General features: G+C 45.6%; 4 protein-coding genes across 4 annotated transcripts; 1 reads left to right on the forward strand and 3 right to left on the reverse strand.

Moving 5' to 3' along the window:
- Positions 1 to 676: 676 nt before the first annotated feature.
- On the reverse strand, positions 677 to 2,028 carry BHQ10_009503 (uncharacterized protein; the record flags this gene model as incomplete). Its single annotated transcript, XM_040882426.1, has 4 exons — positions 677 to 1,367; positions 1,481 to 1,562; positions 1,748 to 1,833; positions 1,892 to 2,028. The coding sequence occupies 4 exons, from the start codon at positions 2,026 to 2,028 to the stop codon at positions 677 to 679; spliced, it is 996 nt and encodes a 331-aa protein (XP_040738005.1).
- Positions 2,029 to 3,049: 1,021 nt separating this feature from the next.
- Positions 3,050 to 5,275, reverse strand: BHQ10_009504 (uncharacterized protein; the record flags this gene model as incomplete). Its single annotated transcript, XM_040882427.1, has 7 exons — positions 3,050 to 3,566; positions 3,648 to 3,803; positions 3,867 to 4,059; positions 4,119 to 4,631; positions 4,702 to 4,952; positions 5,016 to 5,119; positions 5,174 to 5,275. 7 exons carry the CDS (start codon positions 5,273 to 5,275, stop codon positions 3,050 to 3,052), a joined length of 1,836 nt encoding a protein of 611 aa, XP_040738006.1.
- Positions 5,276 to 9,080: 3,805 nt separating this feature from the next.
- Positions 9,081 to 11,202, forward strand: BHQ10_009505 (uncharacterized protein; the record flags this gene model as incomplete). The annotated part of the gene is made up of 6 exons (XM_040882428.1): positions 9,081 to 9,260; positions 9,323 to 9,407; positions 9,474 to 9,787; positions 9,858 to 10,112; positions 10,171 to 10,367; positions 10,428 to 11,202. The coding sequence occupies 6 exons, from the start codon at positions 9,081 to 9,083 to the stop codon at positions 11,200 to 11,202; spliced, it is 1,806 nt and encodes a 601-aa protein (XP_040738007.1).
- A 430-nt stretch (positions 11,203 to 11,632) lies between these two features.
- Positions 11,633 to 14,978, reverse strand: BHQ10_009506 (uncharacterized protein; the record flags this gene model as incomplete). Its single annotated transcript, XM_040882429.1, has 4 exons — positions 11,633 to 14,107; positions 14,164 to 14,326; positions 14,373 to 14,611; positions 14,682 to 14,978. 4 exons carry the CDS (start codon positions 14,976 to 14,978, stop codon positions 11,633 to 11,635), a joined length of 3,174 nt encoding a protein of 1,057 aa, XP_040738008.1.
- Positions 14,979 to 17,352: the final 2,374 nt, after the last annotated feature.

A 17,352-nucleotide genomic window follows, 5' to 3' on the forward strand; every position in this document is an offset into this window, starting at 1 on the left:
TATAATTATCTTCACTATCGCGACTAGCTCCTTATATAGAATACCTAGCCTATCCAGCTTCTTCTTAGACATGTTTTATATTCAGTCATTATTTACAAGTCACCACGAGAGAGTGCTAGAGTAAAGATATTCATAGAGCCTATATCATTATTGATAGTCCCGTTGACAGAAGGTTAATCTACAGCGTAAAATGTCGATAGTAGCTTTATGATAGTGAGAAGGAAAAGCCAGAGAAAACAGACATCTCCATCATACAACCAGATGACCTGGCTCAGATGTATTGGTATTTGCGCAGTCAGCCACAAAGTGCCTGGACGCAAGAACTTGATGTGCGAGCCCCAAAGGAGTCTATGTTTTCTAATCTTGGAAAGTTGGCACTAGGTAACTAATGAATTGTTACGGTTTTAGTTTTTTAGTATCGACTAAGATAACAAAAATATCGGAGCGGAAGAGAAAATCCAGGAATCCAGGCGGGCTGGAGCCATAAAAAACAGACTGGCATACATAAGCCCCGCTTGGAATTTTCCAGATGTCTCCTTCTTCGCTCCATGGTGAATAATGTGATACAAAGTTTCCATAAAGCCAGACCCAGAGCTGGTTGTGCGGAGAGTACAGAAATTATAACAACCAGAAAGGGTTAATAGTGATATATTTCACTTGTATATATTTACTTATGCTATTTTCGAATCTGTAGAACTGCTCTTCCTGCTATAGTAGCATGCTCCAGCTTCTTCATAACCTCTGGCAATTCCAGAAATTGATAGATCTCCACCTTCGGTTTCACTTTGCCTTGTAACACGAGATTCATTAATGACGACATGTGGGATCTATTACCCACTGTTGACCCGATGACTCGCAGGCCTCGCACCAAGATCTCGAAAGGGCTGATTGCCAACCGGTAAGATGACGGCGGAATACCTACACAGACGAGCTTTCCCAGACTCCGCACCATCGCCAAAGCGCTGTCGTATGCCGATGGTGCACCAGTGATACAGAGAACTGCATGTGCTCCAATTCCTCCTGTGACAAAGCGCACATCCTCTATCAGGGAGGAGCGGCTCTTCTGGAAATCAAAGAAGTGACAGGAACCAGAATCCCTGCAAATGGCTTCCTTGTCCGGACCCGAGTCTATCGCGATGACCTGTAAGCCCATACTTGTTGCAATCTGGACACCCAAATGGCCCAGACCGCCGCCGGCTCCAGGAATGACGACAAAATCGCCTGCACGGAGATCGGCTCSTACAAGAGCGCCATACATGGTGACGCCACCACAGAGAAGTGGTGCTGCGATTGCCGCTGGGACCTCGGCTGGAATTTGGAACAAGTACTCGGTGTCGGCTAGGCAGTATTCTAGACCTAGTTTTAGCCTAGCCAGAGAATGAGACCAGCTAATCATATGTACCTTGGAAAGTCCCTGATACATTCTACTTGTCATAAGTATCAAGATCATTTTCAACTAGGAGGCGACACAATAACTTACTCTTCCCGAGTTATCTTGGTGCGGGCAGTGAGTATAGTCCACTTTGCAAATTTCGCATTTGCCGCATGCTCGATGAAGCCACCTAGACATTTAGTTAATACCATTAAGCGTTTCCTATGCCAGAGCTCGATACACATACGATACTCCTACTCGACCGTGGAGGAAATCGTCAGAAACATCAGGCCCAACTACCGCCCCCATTTTTTTTTTTTAGATATATGCATCATTTATAGAAATTAATCAAGATAGGATATGAGGAGAGCACACCTGCAACGACGATTCCTACGCCCTCGTGCCCAGCAATATGGGTCGTCATTGGCGTATTTCCGTAAATCGAATGATGGTCCGAGTGACTTCACAGATATTATTAGACTTGATCTTTTACTAATTTCTGTTTTGCACCATACTAACCAGACACCAGAAACCTCTAGCCTAACCAGAACTTCGTTGGGGCCGGGTTTGGGTACTTCGATATCCCGAAATTCGATTTTCGCGTCTGGTCCAGGTGTTTCCACCCAGGCACATAGTTGCTGCTGCGAAAGATCCATTGGATGTGGACGATATGAGATATTACAATGACCTTTGTCTGTCTTGGATATTGGTGAAATCTGTGTATATATGGCTTTGGCCTTTGTTGATTTTACTCGTTCTCCGGCTTGTTGTAACCCATGTGTAAATGTATTTATCCGACAAAAGCCGACCCGCGGCATTTTCGGGAACATCCCGAAGTCCACTAGAGCAGTAAAGAAGCAGTTACAAACAGCCTTACTATATAGGGTCATTGCTATATTTACCTAGACGACCTATACTCTTGACAGTCTGAAAGGGTAGAATGGGGAAATCAGAAGATTAACACTCCTTTTCACAAGCCAGGCACCGAAAATTCTTGGGCATCTACTTGACTGGCTCGATTCGCAGTTTGATCAATGTGTTCGGTGTAGAACACTGACGTTGAAATGTTCATAAATTTCGATTCCTCACAATATGGACTTTTAAACTATGTCTGGGTGTACTTACATAGTCTGAATGACGACATAGACTTCAGCCATAGGATTAAAAGATAAAAACTTCCAACTAGATATCTCAAGCCTGAATAAACCCATCTGTAACATCGATTAGCTCATTGGCCATGAAATTAAAATCCAAAAACGAGAGGTCCTGGTTCACAACTTGCTCGACTGAGAGAGAGCTATCGTGCTTACGATAATGATCATTGAGTTGCGTAAGCAGTGTACTATTTTGGAGGATGGATCGATCATTGCTTATTTCTTTTTAGTGACCGAACGTATTAGTTGAATATTCCAGCAATGGTCATCTGAATAGATGAGAGAAACGTCATACCAATAATATCCCATGCCTCTGTTAACCTCTGCAAACACCAGCAACACTTATCAATCGTCCTATTTCCCTCGTCCAGCCGCCGCAGAGGTTCTATACAGCTAACAAATGTCTGCTTAAGTAACTCTGGGGTAGTGCACGGAGGGCAGGGGTTGAGAAAGGCGGATCGTTTCACGAGCAAGAAGATGGTGAATAAAACCAAGGCGGCGTCGAATGCTGTAACAGAAAAGGTCAGAAATGGACAGAGTGATGTTCAGTAGTACAGAATGACAGACTGTAATAAAGTGTAAACCACCAGGCGCCCAACAACCCCCGTCGCACCCAATCAGATTCCACGACAGCGAGGACAATGTTAATGATTTCTGATGCAGACTCTGTAGCAATCTGTAACGTGCTCCAGGCCACATCTTGTAGAGCGAGGATATCCTGGTTCGGCGCATCAAAATCGCCAAGTGAGTCACAAAGCCGAACAAGAACCACCCGGTGGATCAGAAGCCGGATATTGTGATATCGAAGGGTAAGAATTGCGCGGAATCGATCGATTGCTGGGTCATTGCTGAGCCCGGAGATATAATTCTGTGCCTGAATAATCCCCATATATTTGGGCAGCTGTTCAGACCATTCATCGAGAAAGTGTCGCATGCGTAGCATGCGAGTCATCAACTCGTAATTAGGAATTTTGGCCTCGCTGCCTAAGTTGCCATCGTAGAGGAGGTCAATGACCTTGCCTAGGATGGAATAAAGTCGACTACATATCGAAAAATTCTAGTGATCAGTCTCCTACCATCGACAATTTGAGCGCTTAATGATTTAGTCAAGACAGACTTACATCGTAGCATTGAAAAAATCTGTACTATATCGGCACCGCTGTCGTGCCTCAACCTGACGTTCACGACTTTCGATCGTATCAAAATATATAGGCAATTCGAGTCGAGAATAGTGCTCAGGAATTGAAGCAGGACGGCCAAATGTCATGCTCAGACTTCTAAAAGTGCAAAATGAGACAACCGTTAGGGTTCTAACTTGTGGGTACTACTTGACGACGTACCGATCGAGAATAATACAACCGAACCATGTCCGCTTCCGGATTTCGCGCTCAACAGCGGAAAATCGCTTGGAGGCTTCTGCCGAATGAAGCCCAAGTTGGAACGCTACTTTGACAGCGAGACCATGTGTGGCCCACGTTTGAATAGATGACCTGGTCCCTTGCATGTACTGACTGACAAGAAGTAGGAACTGCACTGTGTTGATATTAACATAACGATGAATTTGATATAGGATCTGTGAGGGCAAAACTAACCGATTTCTACACTTGCGCCATTCATCATATGCTCAGCGCAAAGACCATTGGCGCGTCGATAAAATGCTTCAGATTGTCTTTTGCGTTCAGCCTGACCTACTTGCAGCACCGTGGCGTGCGTAGCCATAGCGAGTACCATATTCAGAACCCCCAGCCATGTACGGCGTGTCGCTGCATTGTCATGCTTTAGCTGGGCATATGTTTCACGAAAGGTCTCTTCGTGGAGATACGGGAAGAGCAATCCTGTATTGGCAAAGTACTGGTCGATCAGAATTGACGTTTCCTGATCCGGGGGCAGGTAGAAAATTGATGATGTTGATGCAATGCCCTGATGAGCATCTGTTAACCATTGTGCAGCGCATGGCATGGGCGAGCTTGGCCGAGAGACTCGCGCAATGTGAAAATCTGGCAGCCTCGTTTGCTGGTAGCCGGGTGAGGCCCAGTTACCGGAACGCGACATGCGTTTCAGCGTTCGAGATAAATCAGACGTGAAGGCGATGTTTGATGAAGCACCTGTAGAATAAATGAGAACAACGTCAGTTCCTTGAATGGCTAGCAGAGTAGGGAAAAAAAGAGAGCATACCAAAGTAGGCGCGATCCTCCTCATCGGCAAATACAAAATGCCCCATTCCATCTGTAGGATCGTCAGACGCCAGCGAACCAGTGATAGGATCGTCACTTATAGAAGTGAGGTTAGGAGCATTGGAATGGTGATCCTCGTTCTCGGCCGTGTCCGGGGCATTCCATGAACTCTTGGAGCTCTGTCCATTGTTTGCACCTTCGTCAAGCAGGGACTCGAGATGGTTTAGACGGTCTTCAATCGCTTGAAAGTGTCTACATGTGTCATATTGGCTCAGCAGAATACAAAGGCAACGGCTTTAGGGCTGGTTGCCTTACTCTTTTCCTACCACAATGGTCTGATCCGCCTGCCCAGGTGTGACATATTGGCACGTCAGCCCTAATTCGGAACAGGTGCTACACTTCGGCCGCTGTCCCGTACACTAAATTGATTTAGTTTAGCCGGATGTAAAGAGAAAGAGAGAAGTCGGCCATACTCGAGACTTTCGTGTTCGACAAGATATGCATGCCTGGGTGACCCGGCGTCGTTTACGCTCCTGTTGTTGGCGCGGGGGAGCCGCCGGGGTATTTGCAAGCATTTCGTGTTAATATAACTTCAATTACTTTCAGTAACTAGTCTTTGGAGAGGCTAGAGTAGTGATTTCGATTGACAGATTGTGCGGCGAAAGAGATGATGATTGACTGAAATGCGATCCCGCGGGAAGAAGCCGAAGATAACCACAGGGAATGAACAAACAATGCAAACAATCAAATACATAGTATTTCCTCTTTTCATGCTTGATTAGATCAGCACCTAGGTTGCAAAGAGTTTTAGGACCTCTTGTAGTCTAGTTTGCCATGAATTAAAATATCCGTCAAACGAAAGCTTCCATACCACCTGGGCAATTTGGAACTAGGGCAAGGACTAAACGATACTAGCAGTAGATAAAATTTTATGCGTCTATACTTCTCTTTCAAACCAGTTTTCAGAAGCCAGTAGCTTCAATATACAAATGGAATTGACCCCTGTTAGGTCGCAAAGCGGAACGTTGAGAAGAAGCAGCCAGGAGACAATTAGTCAGACACCAAGGTCTCCAAGCCGACCCCATCCAGGCGATAGAATCCTAGAGCGTTTAGCACCGGTTTGTCATGGAAGCGATACAAATAAACTTACTCTTGTCCTTTGGAGTTTTCGAAATGCTGGTATTGCTGCCAGAATGGAATGCAAAATGTGTCTCCCGGTCCCCATGCAATGCGCTCATTTTCTCCAATGATAGAATAACCTCGTCCAGACACCACATGATACACCGAAGATGCAGTCTCTCGAATTCCTGGTGAGTTTTTTTCCGGCCTTGAGTCGCTCGGCAGATCCTCCGAGGACTTTAGAGACTGTGTTCCAAGGCATTAGTTCATTCCTCCTGGTTGGAATCTACAATTTTGAGGAAATCAGACATACCATGTTGTCCATCACTCCTTAAATAGTCTTTAGATGCCCAATTTCACAAGGTCTCGTCTAGAATCTGTTTCATCTCCGTCCAAGGAAATACCATTGACGATGCATTGGAATCAACATCGTCAGCCGGGTATCGTGGATGCTGATAATGCTCAGCAAAATGAACAGGAAAATGCCGGAAATTTGGTAGGTCAAGCCCGTCCAACCCTATCATCGGCCCTGAACTATCTTTTCCATGATCATGCCAGTTCCAGCGCGGAGTTAGAATAACGTCGCCGCGCTGTATCGAAATGCGCTGTTCGTGTACCGCAGTGAACGCTCCATGCCCTTCGATAATAAACCTCATAGTGAATGTGGTGTGGTGATGAACTCGTGTAGATTCATTGGGCATTACTATCTGTAACCCAGCGTAAAGAGTATCAATAGTGTAAGGGGCATCTGTATGAATGTTTCACTCGTCAACTTTCAAATTGAAGGCAAAAGAATCACACGGGCATTTTGCCTCGAGCAGGGTTCACCAATATCAATACTCTCCTCTCAGCCTGGCTCTCGCCGACCGGATCACCGGCTCTTAACAAGCTGGGCCGGATCTGATCGTAACGCCAGACATGTGGCACGCAACTAGGGTTTGGTAAAGGTGGGTTCAGTGTAGCCATTCGTGTCCATAGAGGCTCCGTGTGGAGATCTCCCACAGCCAGAGCTAGCTCTTCAGGCAGATTTATTTCTTCAGGGCCAGTATTCGACTCATGCAAGATAATTTGCGTGGTAACAGTCTCTGTTTTGGTAGCCATTCTCGTTCTATTAAGAAGTAATCGAAATGATATCGCGAGGTGGTTTTAGAATTCAGGCTGGTCAGGAGAAAGAACCTTAAGACTCTTTGGCTTTTGGCTAATCTGGTATTAAAGCATTTATCAGTCATTCGTTGAGGTTGACAATTTACCAAAAAGGTTTCCATGAGGCACGTATATTGCCGGATTGATGTCCGCGGAAGAGTCCGCGGTGCAGTGCCCGCAAACTCGACCACGACGACAATACCAGCGAGAATCCGAGTTTTATTCGTTAAAATATCTCAACCAGAACTAGCAAAGCAAGAAAGCATATGAAATTAATAATCAAACGTTGCAATGAAACTCCCGTGGCAAAGATTGATTAGATTCGAGACTACGGATGGCAAAGTCCTTCGAGGCGAGCCCATTCTGCCTCACCCGGACCTCGACCTAGGATACGTGACAAAGAAGGATCAGTTACAAGCACAAATCATTGTCGGCGAAGATCCTTTCGATGAGAACGGTGCAATTCGAGTATCCGATGAAGTGGTAACGGTAAAAAGAATCCTGTCTCCGCTAGCATCGTCTGAAGTGCCCATTCTTCGCTGTGTCGGTCTGGATTATATTAAACATAGTGAGGGAAGATTCAGTGAATCTAAGGCTAAAAGATGAGACTGACCGTTATAGTCCAGGAAGCTAAGAGAACGCAGTCTCCGTTTCCATTTATCTTCTTCAAGCCCCAAACGTCGATTCTAGATCATGGTGACAACCTGGTTATTCCAACAATCACCCGGGATGACCAAGCTGATTATGAGTGAGAAAATGATATGGCTGGATCTGTTTCCCTATCGTTTGATTGCACCTCTATCTGTCAAACTGACTCCGCGTATCAAGACAATTGTCATTGGTAAAGATGCCAAAGACGTTTCGAAAGAAGATTCTCTGGATTATGTCGCTGGCTATACAGTAGGCAATGACATATCGTCTCGTAAACTCCAGCGCGACCCTATTTTTGCCGGGCGAGTTCCCCAATGGGGTTTTTCTAAGGGGGTTGACACTTACGCGCCCATGGACCCATGTCTATTGGCTAGCAGCCTAGTCGAAGACCCCAAAAGGCTGCGTCTCACGACGAAAGTCGACGGCGAAGTTCGACAGGATGGGTTGGGAGCAAATATGCTCTTTGACTGCGTTATCTCATCTCATACCTGTCGAATGGCACGACTCTGCAGAAGGGTAGTGTGATTTTGACAGGTACACCCGGTGGTATGTGTTTGTCTCCTAAAGTCCGTAGGACGACTCCAACTCTAACATATTTGCTCTCTCGATATAGGAGTAGGAGGGGATATGAATCCACCAATATGGCTACAACCAGGTACACAGATGGAAGTCTGCATTTCCAAGATTGGGAGTCTAAGAAATGGGGTTGAGTTTGCTTAATACCGAAGTAGGTCTGAAGCTTTATTTTAAATACACGACCGATAATTTCTAGTACATAAAATATAGGGTATAGAATGCTACACGTATCAAACCAGACTAAAAAATTGCACATATATGACACCATGTGCTAGTTTCACTACTGAGTTACATTTTCTAAGCAATGGATAATGCGAGCATCGTTCAAAAATACCGCGTATCATGGAATTTAGTGCCAGCTACATGGGTCGAACAGCTTTTCAGCTTCTATTGAGTCTATAAATATAGAATGGAGGGTAAACTTTTCCTATTAAGTCGATTTCGGTAGCTTTATGAAACCCTAACACACTCGAACAACGGCTATTTGGAACTAGAACATGTGAAGGCAGTATTCTGGATAGGTCACCAGCTGCTTAACGAGAAGCACACGCAATAAAGGAGGCATGTGCCATCGCTCTTCCCACTAATGGCTTTTTTTTTCATTTTCTTTCTTTTGAAGTTTACCATGGGGGATCAGATCGTGTCGGATATGGAGCCGCTATCCCGCGGGCTGGCTCGGGATTATTCCGGTTCATGACACATACACGGAGCAAAACTCAGAGTTTCATAGATTGCGGGGAATATCCGGGGTTAGATAGTCCACACCAAGACCCATGCGACATGCATAAGCGCAACTATTTGGGCTATAAAATGTTTGCTATAACAGCTAGAACACAGCTACCACTCGTGATCTATGCAGACTTGCGATCTTGAAATCGAGGTAAATCAAATATGTCCTCTCAAAAGTTGAAAGACGGGGAGTTACAGCAAGCCTTGCACGTGGAAGCTGCTACCGGTACAATCACAAATGGGATGAAAGAAAGTGACCGTCGTCCGGAAGCCCAAGGAAAAGATCAAAATCAGTTGCCGGTCGGATATTTCTACAGTCCGTACTTTATTGGAAGCTACTGTGTATGTATTTGTCTGTCACCGTCGCGAATTTGCGCGTTATAGTCTGACTTATCGTCGAATAGGCCATAGGACTAGCATTTGCCTGTGGAACAGGAGGATTTGCCTTGGTGGCACCAATATTAAATGACATTAGTCGTGATCTAGGAGGTATATTACCTTTATTAACACGAGTGAGACAGTCACAGCGATCCGTCACTAACGTGGACAAACCAGAGTATGGATCCAGCAATGTCAATTGGGTCGGCATCGTATATTCGCTAGCTCAGGCCGTTGTCCTTATGCTCGCTGGGCGATTAAGCGACATATTTGGTCGTCGCTGGTTTTTTATTATCGGTTCCTGCATCGGGCTGATTGGAAGCATCGTCGGTGGCACGTCGGGCTCACTCGAGCAGCTCATTGCGGGGGAAACGTTGATTGGGATCGCAGCTGGATTTCAGTGCTCTTTCTTTTGGGTTGTGGCCGAAATCGTTCCTATGAAAAGACGGTTTATTGCCAATGCTGGACTGTTTCTCTGGACTTTACCAACAGTAAATCCGCACCCCTTTCACTCCTCCCCAACTCCACAAAGGCTTGGATGGCTAATGGAGGCTTGCTCAGAATACCCTTGGCCCCAAGATTGCTGCCACTATTCAGAACAATACATCTGTGAAATGGCGTGGGTGTTTCTACTACTTAACCGCTATGAACGCACTATCAGTGCTACTATGGTTCTTCTTTTACCACCCACCCACATTTCACATGTTGCACCGAACGAAAAAGGCGAAACACTTGATTATGGACTTCGACTTCATTGGTCTCGTTCTCTTTTCAGCTGGGATGATTCTTCTACTGATGGGTCTCAACTGGGGCGGTGTAAGTCTTTTATGTCAACTACTAGGTGACAAAAATCAATCAGCTAATCAGCTTAAAGTCCTTGTACCCATGGAAGAGTGGATATGTTCTTGGAACCCTGCTGTCGGGTTTCGTCACTCTCGCCATTTGCGTGCTATATGAGCTATTTATGCCACTAGAAGAACCATATCTGCCGCTGGACCTTTTCAGAAACATCAAATATACCTCTTGTGTTATATGGTGTGCAATTGCAGCAATGACCTTTTATGCATTCGGGTAGGTTTTGTTTATGTCTACCTTAGGCAATTTGGGTGCTAACAATGTTCGTTAAATCAGGATCATTTGGCCCAAGGCCGTGCCTGTTCTGTACCCCAATCTCAGTCAAAACGACACTGCAACCATATCTGCTCTAGTCACCATGTCATTTGTCCTGGGTCAAATGTCAGGTCCGTTCTGCGCCAATTGGCTACCAGCCAAGTCACTGGTAATCGTGGGGTCATTCATTGGGACTGGCCTGTTAGCAGCCGTGGCAGCAATGCCTTTAAACATGGACCTTACCGTGGGCCTACTCGTTACTGGCAATCTGATTATCGGCATGGCTGATGGGATTGCATTACCGATGACAACATTCCCAATCAAAAGCCAGGAACGGTTGGGGACTGCCGGTGGGCTCAGTGGATGCATTCGTCTAGCAGGTACATCGATTGCAGTCGCCATGTACAGCACTATATTAAACAATCGACTCAGTCAGACTGTTCCTGCCGCCGTCAAGACGGCTGCTTTGTCTGCCGGTATCCCGGAGTCCTCAGTGCCACAATTGGTTGCGGCCCTGAATGATGGCTATTCGTTCCTTCGCAACGTCACTGATATCAGCGGCTTGAATTCTAGTACTATCCCGTTGATTGATGTTGCATACCAAAGGGGCAGTGCGCAGGCTTATAGTACTGTTTTCCTTTCTACGCTAGGCTTCGGAGGGCTCGCGCTCATTTTGTGCCTTTTCATTGGAGGTGTAGACGAAAGTGATGGGGAGTATGTAGCGGCAGTAATTCAAAATGCGAATCAGCTAGCGCCGGTGAACTCAGATGTGGAAAAGAGTCAGCATGAGACTTAAGCCACAGTTAGGGATGGCTCTTGTTTGAATCCGCATATTAGCTACAATAGTGGAAATATATGGATAAGAGCCCAATAATGCCTGGTAACAGCTCTGTGATACTACAGTGCGCTATCATCTGGCGAAAAAATCAATACAAATAGGCTGCCGTAGGTTGGGGCTGTAGTTGACGGCATTGTATTGATAGGCTTGATGCTAATTTCTTTATTTCCGCACAGTGAACGGAAAACAAATTCAAATGAATCTAAATTTTATCATTATTCCTAATTTCACGGGCTGGAGCAGGCTTCTACATATCGTTAGATCTTAGTGATCCTAAGCTATTTAGCTTGAGTTCGATAGATTCAAGTTAAAAAGAATAATAACAAGCGACTAAGCAAAGAAGACAATCTGAATGAGCAAGGTAATTGTAGGGAATAGCCTGATATCATCACTGCAACCATTCTGTAACCCACTTTTCAATCCATTCAGGTTTAATTGCACTGACATTTCGTAGCTTCTCGCTCCGTTCAGCTGTTATAGTAGCATCCAACGAATAGCCCGCTGACTGACTGTTTAATGCATCATCAAAGAAATCCAGTAACTTAGCAGCCGGGTTCACAGCCAACAGCGCCTTTAAGTCCACATCCCTCGAAGCGGACTCTATATCGCTTCGTACTAGTTGAATCCAATCCGCGAGCGGAATTGTCTTAATCTTTTTACCGGAGCGCCGCGAGAGAGCCTTGGAAAATAAGTCACGAATGTCTCCCCAGGTAAGAGGATGTTGATTCATCGGGTGGAAAACATTGACAGGTCTGTCTGGAATAGCGGGGTCATTCCTCAAAGCCAACTCCACAAGCACCTCTGCTAAAGAATCGACAGGCATCCAGTCGATATGGCCGAGAGTAATGCCAATATTATCTGGGATGGCACCGACATGCAATGAGCTCAGAATGAGGCTTGGCAACCATTCGCTCTTGTTCCATAGACCGGGTGATTGAACGGCACCCGCGACTTGTCCGACTCGAGCGAGTGACATGCTTGTAGAAGAACTACTTCGCGCAGCATGAAGAAGCAGTTGTTCGGCTATATATTTGCTGCTGCCGTAGCCGTTAGGCGCGGGAGAATTTGTTTCAATGACTGCCTCTGGAATGCTATACGAATCGATCTGATGACCCAAAACAGAGGTAACTGAGGAGAGAAAGAAGAAATGCGGGGATTTGGCAGCTGACAGGCAGAAATTAATCAAATTGACCACGCCTGAAAGGTGGGGCTTGAAAGAAGAAAGGGATAGATTGAAGTTCACGGCCCAAGCATTATGAATGATCAACGTAGTTTCTTCCTTTAACTTTTCCAAGACCTCTGGGCATAACCCTAGATCATTGTGAGAAATATCTGTTTTCCAGAAGCTAACCCGTTCCGGGTCGAAATGATTGCCATATGACGTGCTATCGGTAGTAGGAACTCTTCGATTTAGACAATGAATATGCGCCACAGAAGGATGATGAAGTAGGACATTCAAGATGTATGTACCAAGGTTACCAGTTGAGCCTGTCAAAATAACCGTATGTTTTGGGACAGTGTTGATCTTTTGAGCATACTCGAGAAGAATGTCGTTTCTCTCTTTAAGCTGGGTTTCTACCTGGATCTCTTCCGAAATTTTGATGTCATTCCTTGCCTGGCGAATTGCTTGTGCAAGCTTTTCAACGGAAGGATTAAGGTAAATCAAATTCGGTGTGAAGCGGGGAAAATCCAGGCCATATCTAAACCGGCGTGACGCAGTAATAGCTTGCAGTGAGTCAAGACCAAGAGAAAAGAAATTGTCTGTCTCGTTGATTTCGTTCGGATTCCACTTCGTGATATTTGACAACGTTTGAACAATATATTGTGAAAGCTCCTGGGTATCATCAGTCGAACCAGGGCCCCTAGTCTCGCTGTCTTCTGTTGAGACCAGCTTTTCAGCAAGATCATACAATTCGTCTAGCTCTTGAGCATACAGCCTCAATGTTCCAGCTCGCTGAACTGTGCCCTTGCCAGTGCGAAGCATCGGTCTGTCTGGACTCGTGAACAGAATGTGAGTCTTCGCGATGCGAGCATGGGCGGGACACGAGGCATTTGCTTCGGCAATACTGGGCCAAAATCTCTCGATCATCGCCATGCGCTCACCCGGATTACCCTGGTAACTTGTTCCCAAGCTCGTTAGGTAATCTGCACTGAGCTCAATTATGAGACAGGCCTGGAATCGCTGTGCMCCTGCCACTAGAGCTCCTGAAATCTCGGCATTGGAAGCAACTATATGCTGTTCCATCGATATCGGATTTGTTTTCTCCCCATTTAGAAGCACAATTATATCATCCATTCGAGAGCTCCAGCGCCATAAATCAGTTTTATGTGGATCAGGATGGCGTATCCAGAGATCGTTTGTGTGATATTCTTGCCGGTCAGGATACATAGTGAAAGGCACCTGATATTTCTGTTTCTCCGGGCTCCGTACCACAACTAATTCGGATTCACCGTCTGTGACAGGACGAAATTCGGTCCCTGTCTGTGGGTGAAAATGAACATAACGCCAATCTTTGCGAGGATCTCGATTTGTCTTTGAGTGAATTGAGTGCAGTAATGCGACCTCAGAGGCACCGTATTGATTGACCAGTCTGATTTTAGAGGCTACGATATCGCCAATAGACTGTGGCAGATCACCACCGCAATACGCTAGAAGATTCAGGTGTTCACTACAATCGGCTAAGAGCTCAGAGTCTTGGGCTAGCTCTTGTACTATGGATGGAACAACGAAAGCACACTCGATGCGAGTGAGTTTCGCAGCTTGAGCAAGCGCTGTTGCGGTTGGAAGACCACCTGTTGTTGGGATAATCAATGTGATCTCCATGGCAAGGCTTGTTGATATCATGAATGCCACACCGGCCGCCTAGAACACTGAGTAAGTCTTTCCATTATACAATTGAACTGGAGGGAGTGGCTTACATGAAACGCGGGCAATGTCAAGAACATGCGCTTACCATGCATATAGTCGTTCTGAGATTCATAACCCTCCGGGGCACTGAGATTACCCATTTCCAGAGTCTTGTGGAACGAATCGTGAGTGTAAAATAAAGGCTTTGGCATACCAGTGGAGCCCGATGTGTGACTTGGAGAATTAGACCAGATTCGCAGTATACCATGGGTTCACTTACATAACAACAACTTTGTCTTGTACATGATCCGGATAAGTACGACTATATTCGAACTCAGGGTACTTCTTGCTAAGCAAATCAGCGACACTGGGAATTTCAAAAAAATCCATCTTCAAATTTTCTACAAGAGCTGCCACAGGTGGAGGCCTGGGAGCCGGTGTCAGGAGTTTCGTGCAGTTTAATTGCTTAAACAAGTGATCCTGCGCGGCTACACTGTTGCGCGGCGATGTAACGAATATCTAATTCTGTTAAATCTCGTGGAGCGAAAAGAAGAGTTTGTTCTTGATATAGGAGAAGTTTTCTACGCACACAGTAGCCCGCTTTCACAGCTGCTATGATCAAGGCTGGATATCTCACGTCATTCAAACCGATGTAAGGCAGCGTCTCCCCATCTCCGGGGCCGAGGGTCTCTGTTAGCCACCACGCTAAGCCATTGACAGCGTTGGAAAAGTCACTGAAGGTAATGGGGCGATAACCGTGTTCATAGCTGAGGGGAGAGACCGTATATTCCGCGTAGATCGCGTCCGGTTTCACTCTCGCATAATGATCAAAAGCATGGGGGATTAACTGGACACGAGGATTGAATTCTTCGGGATTCAGATGCATGATGAAGAAATGCTCTTTCAATGATAGTCTTAGAATCTTACTGCTTGGGTTTAGAGGGAATGAAAATCTGAACGATGCTGATGGAAGACTATATAATATTGGGTGCCAGATTACGGAATGGGGTCAGGTAGGTATCCATACGTAGGCAGCACAGTCATCCAGACAGACAAAGGAAAAGTGGGAGCAGCAGCTATGTTCGAGTATACTGTAATGGGTCCCTCGTGCTCGTGCTAACTAGTAGTAGCGCGCGACCGAGTGTCAGCTCATAACGGAATCTACAAAGGCTAGATCATAAATATACTGTCCGAGGTAATTTACGGGATGTAACCGCATAATGCCTAGTAACATACATATATAGCTCACAGCTTAGCGCCGCTAGCATTGTGCCCGTCAAATAGTAACCGTGATCAGGTCAACCACCTCCTGCCGGATAAACCCAGACATTTAAGACGTTAGAGACTAGAAAAAAGTACAGGGTACTCCTAGTTGGAGAGTACTACTGACATGCACTCTCTGTATAGGAGGGTAACAGGGATCCTCGTGTGTGGAATGTATCAGAGAAAATCAGAGCCAAGTACGGAGTATAACTTAGTTAACTATTTGACAGGGTGTATTACTAGTAAGTTAGTAAGTCAAGCATAGTTATAGCACCCGTGCTTAATAATATACAGTTATTTTCTGGAGATTTCCAGCCCCTCATTCCAACACCTGGCAATAGCTAGTTGCTCCGATGTGGTTTATCACTCCTAATCAATCCCATGCTGGGCGAGTCGGCGATGTTTTTTATATTATCCAACTAATTTAATCCACCAAGCTCTGTAACCTCCCATACAAATATCCATTCTTATCATCGCTCTATCTCAACAAAGTTATATACACACTGTGGTTTAGGCTTATTATAGATCAAAACAGTCATACCAAGTATATAACAGCTTATTTTTGAAAGCAAATAGTCTACTATATATAGAATACTACCTAAAATATGGAATATGATGATAGATTATAATTGTTACGGACTAGATGTGCGGAGTAGGGTAACTGGGGTTCCCGGCCTTCCGCCCTTTGGGTCAAAAAGACAAGCACAAGACAAACTGCTCGGTGGGGAATCCCAGATTCTCTCATATCAATCAATCGTACAGGTTCTCAAGCATGTATCAATAAAGGGCTCTCGAACCCTAATGTATCCCTGTGGCTTCCAGCCCCCAACAACAATTAATTATTGGTAAGTCATGACCGTGACGGTCGTATATCTTGCAGGCTGAGCTCGGTCCGTCGTGGTGCCGTTCTGGGACTTCCTTGAACCCTAAGCCCTAGGAACCTTCCACGGCGGGATATCCCGTGGTTGTCATGCCTTCCTAATTGGACCCCGCCCTCGGGAGATTGACGGACACTAATTTAGTCGAGGCATGTCGCAAATTTAGTCGAGGCATGTCGCAACGTATCGGAACATATGCTACCACTCGACCGAAAAAGAGATTTCCTTAATAAGGCTTTGTGATAAATACGTATAGTAAGGTAGCGCGAACGTTCCGTATTCGCTCGAAATCATGTGATATCATTTCTCACATACCGGCCAGGGCAGCGCTGATTTTCGGCAAAAAGACACGAAGAAAAAAATGAGGAAAAGTAGTTACGCAGTTGAAAGGCCTGCTCGCTACACAACTGACACCCATATAATAATTCATCTCAGACACGTCAATCTCTGCGGACATCAAACTCGCGATCAACCATTATTTTTCCTGCCTCAACTCTCGAATGGTGCACCCTCACGTCAACTAGTCCGACAGCATCCTCTTCCATGTTTTTATAACTGCCTAGACGTTTAAATCGTCCCGCCGTTGTCACTTCGTATGTTGGGCTTAATCGACTTTGCAATCCTCCAACGGAGCCCCCAGGGTCGCTGGGCCTTGATAGCACGGTTCCTTGGTTCTTCTGGAAAAACCGGACAAGTGGCCGATAACTGGGGATACACGCGGTGATGAGATAAATGCCCGGTTCAATAGCTGACCACACATCCAAGGTGGCACCCGACCAAGTCCCATCGACCTCTGCATTGGTAGCGTAGAACTCATAGAAGCGAACAATTGAAGTTATTAGACCACTGTATGTTGTTAAAAGAAATATATTAATGGGGGATTCAACTGCAACATACAGGCTGCCGAGGATGAAGGTCGCGAGGATACCCAATCTCAACCGTAATGATACCTGGAGTCCCAAAATTGACGGTATCGGTAGAATCAACATTACTACATCAGTCACAATATTGACGAATGAACCCCAACGAAAGAACTGGTTGATGTCGAAGCAGCGCCCTTCTTGGGTCCAGTAGAAGCTCAATGGTTGGCATGAAACAAACGCGGCAATGGTATTGGCG

This window comes from Talaromyces amestolkiae (assembly GCF_001896365.1).
Source record: "Talaromyces amestolkiae strain CIB chromosome Unknown scaffold25.1, whole genome shotgun sequence".
NCBI classification, from domain to species: domain Eukaryota; kingdom Fungi; phylum Ascomycota; class Eurotiomycetes; order Eurotiales; family Trichocomaceae; genus Talaromyces; species Talaromyces amestolkiae.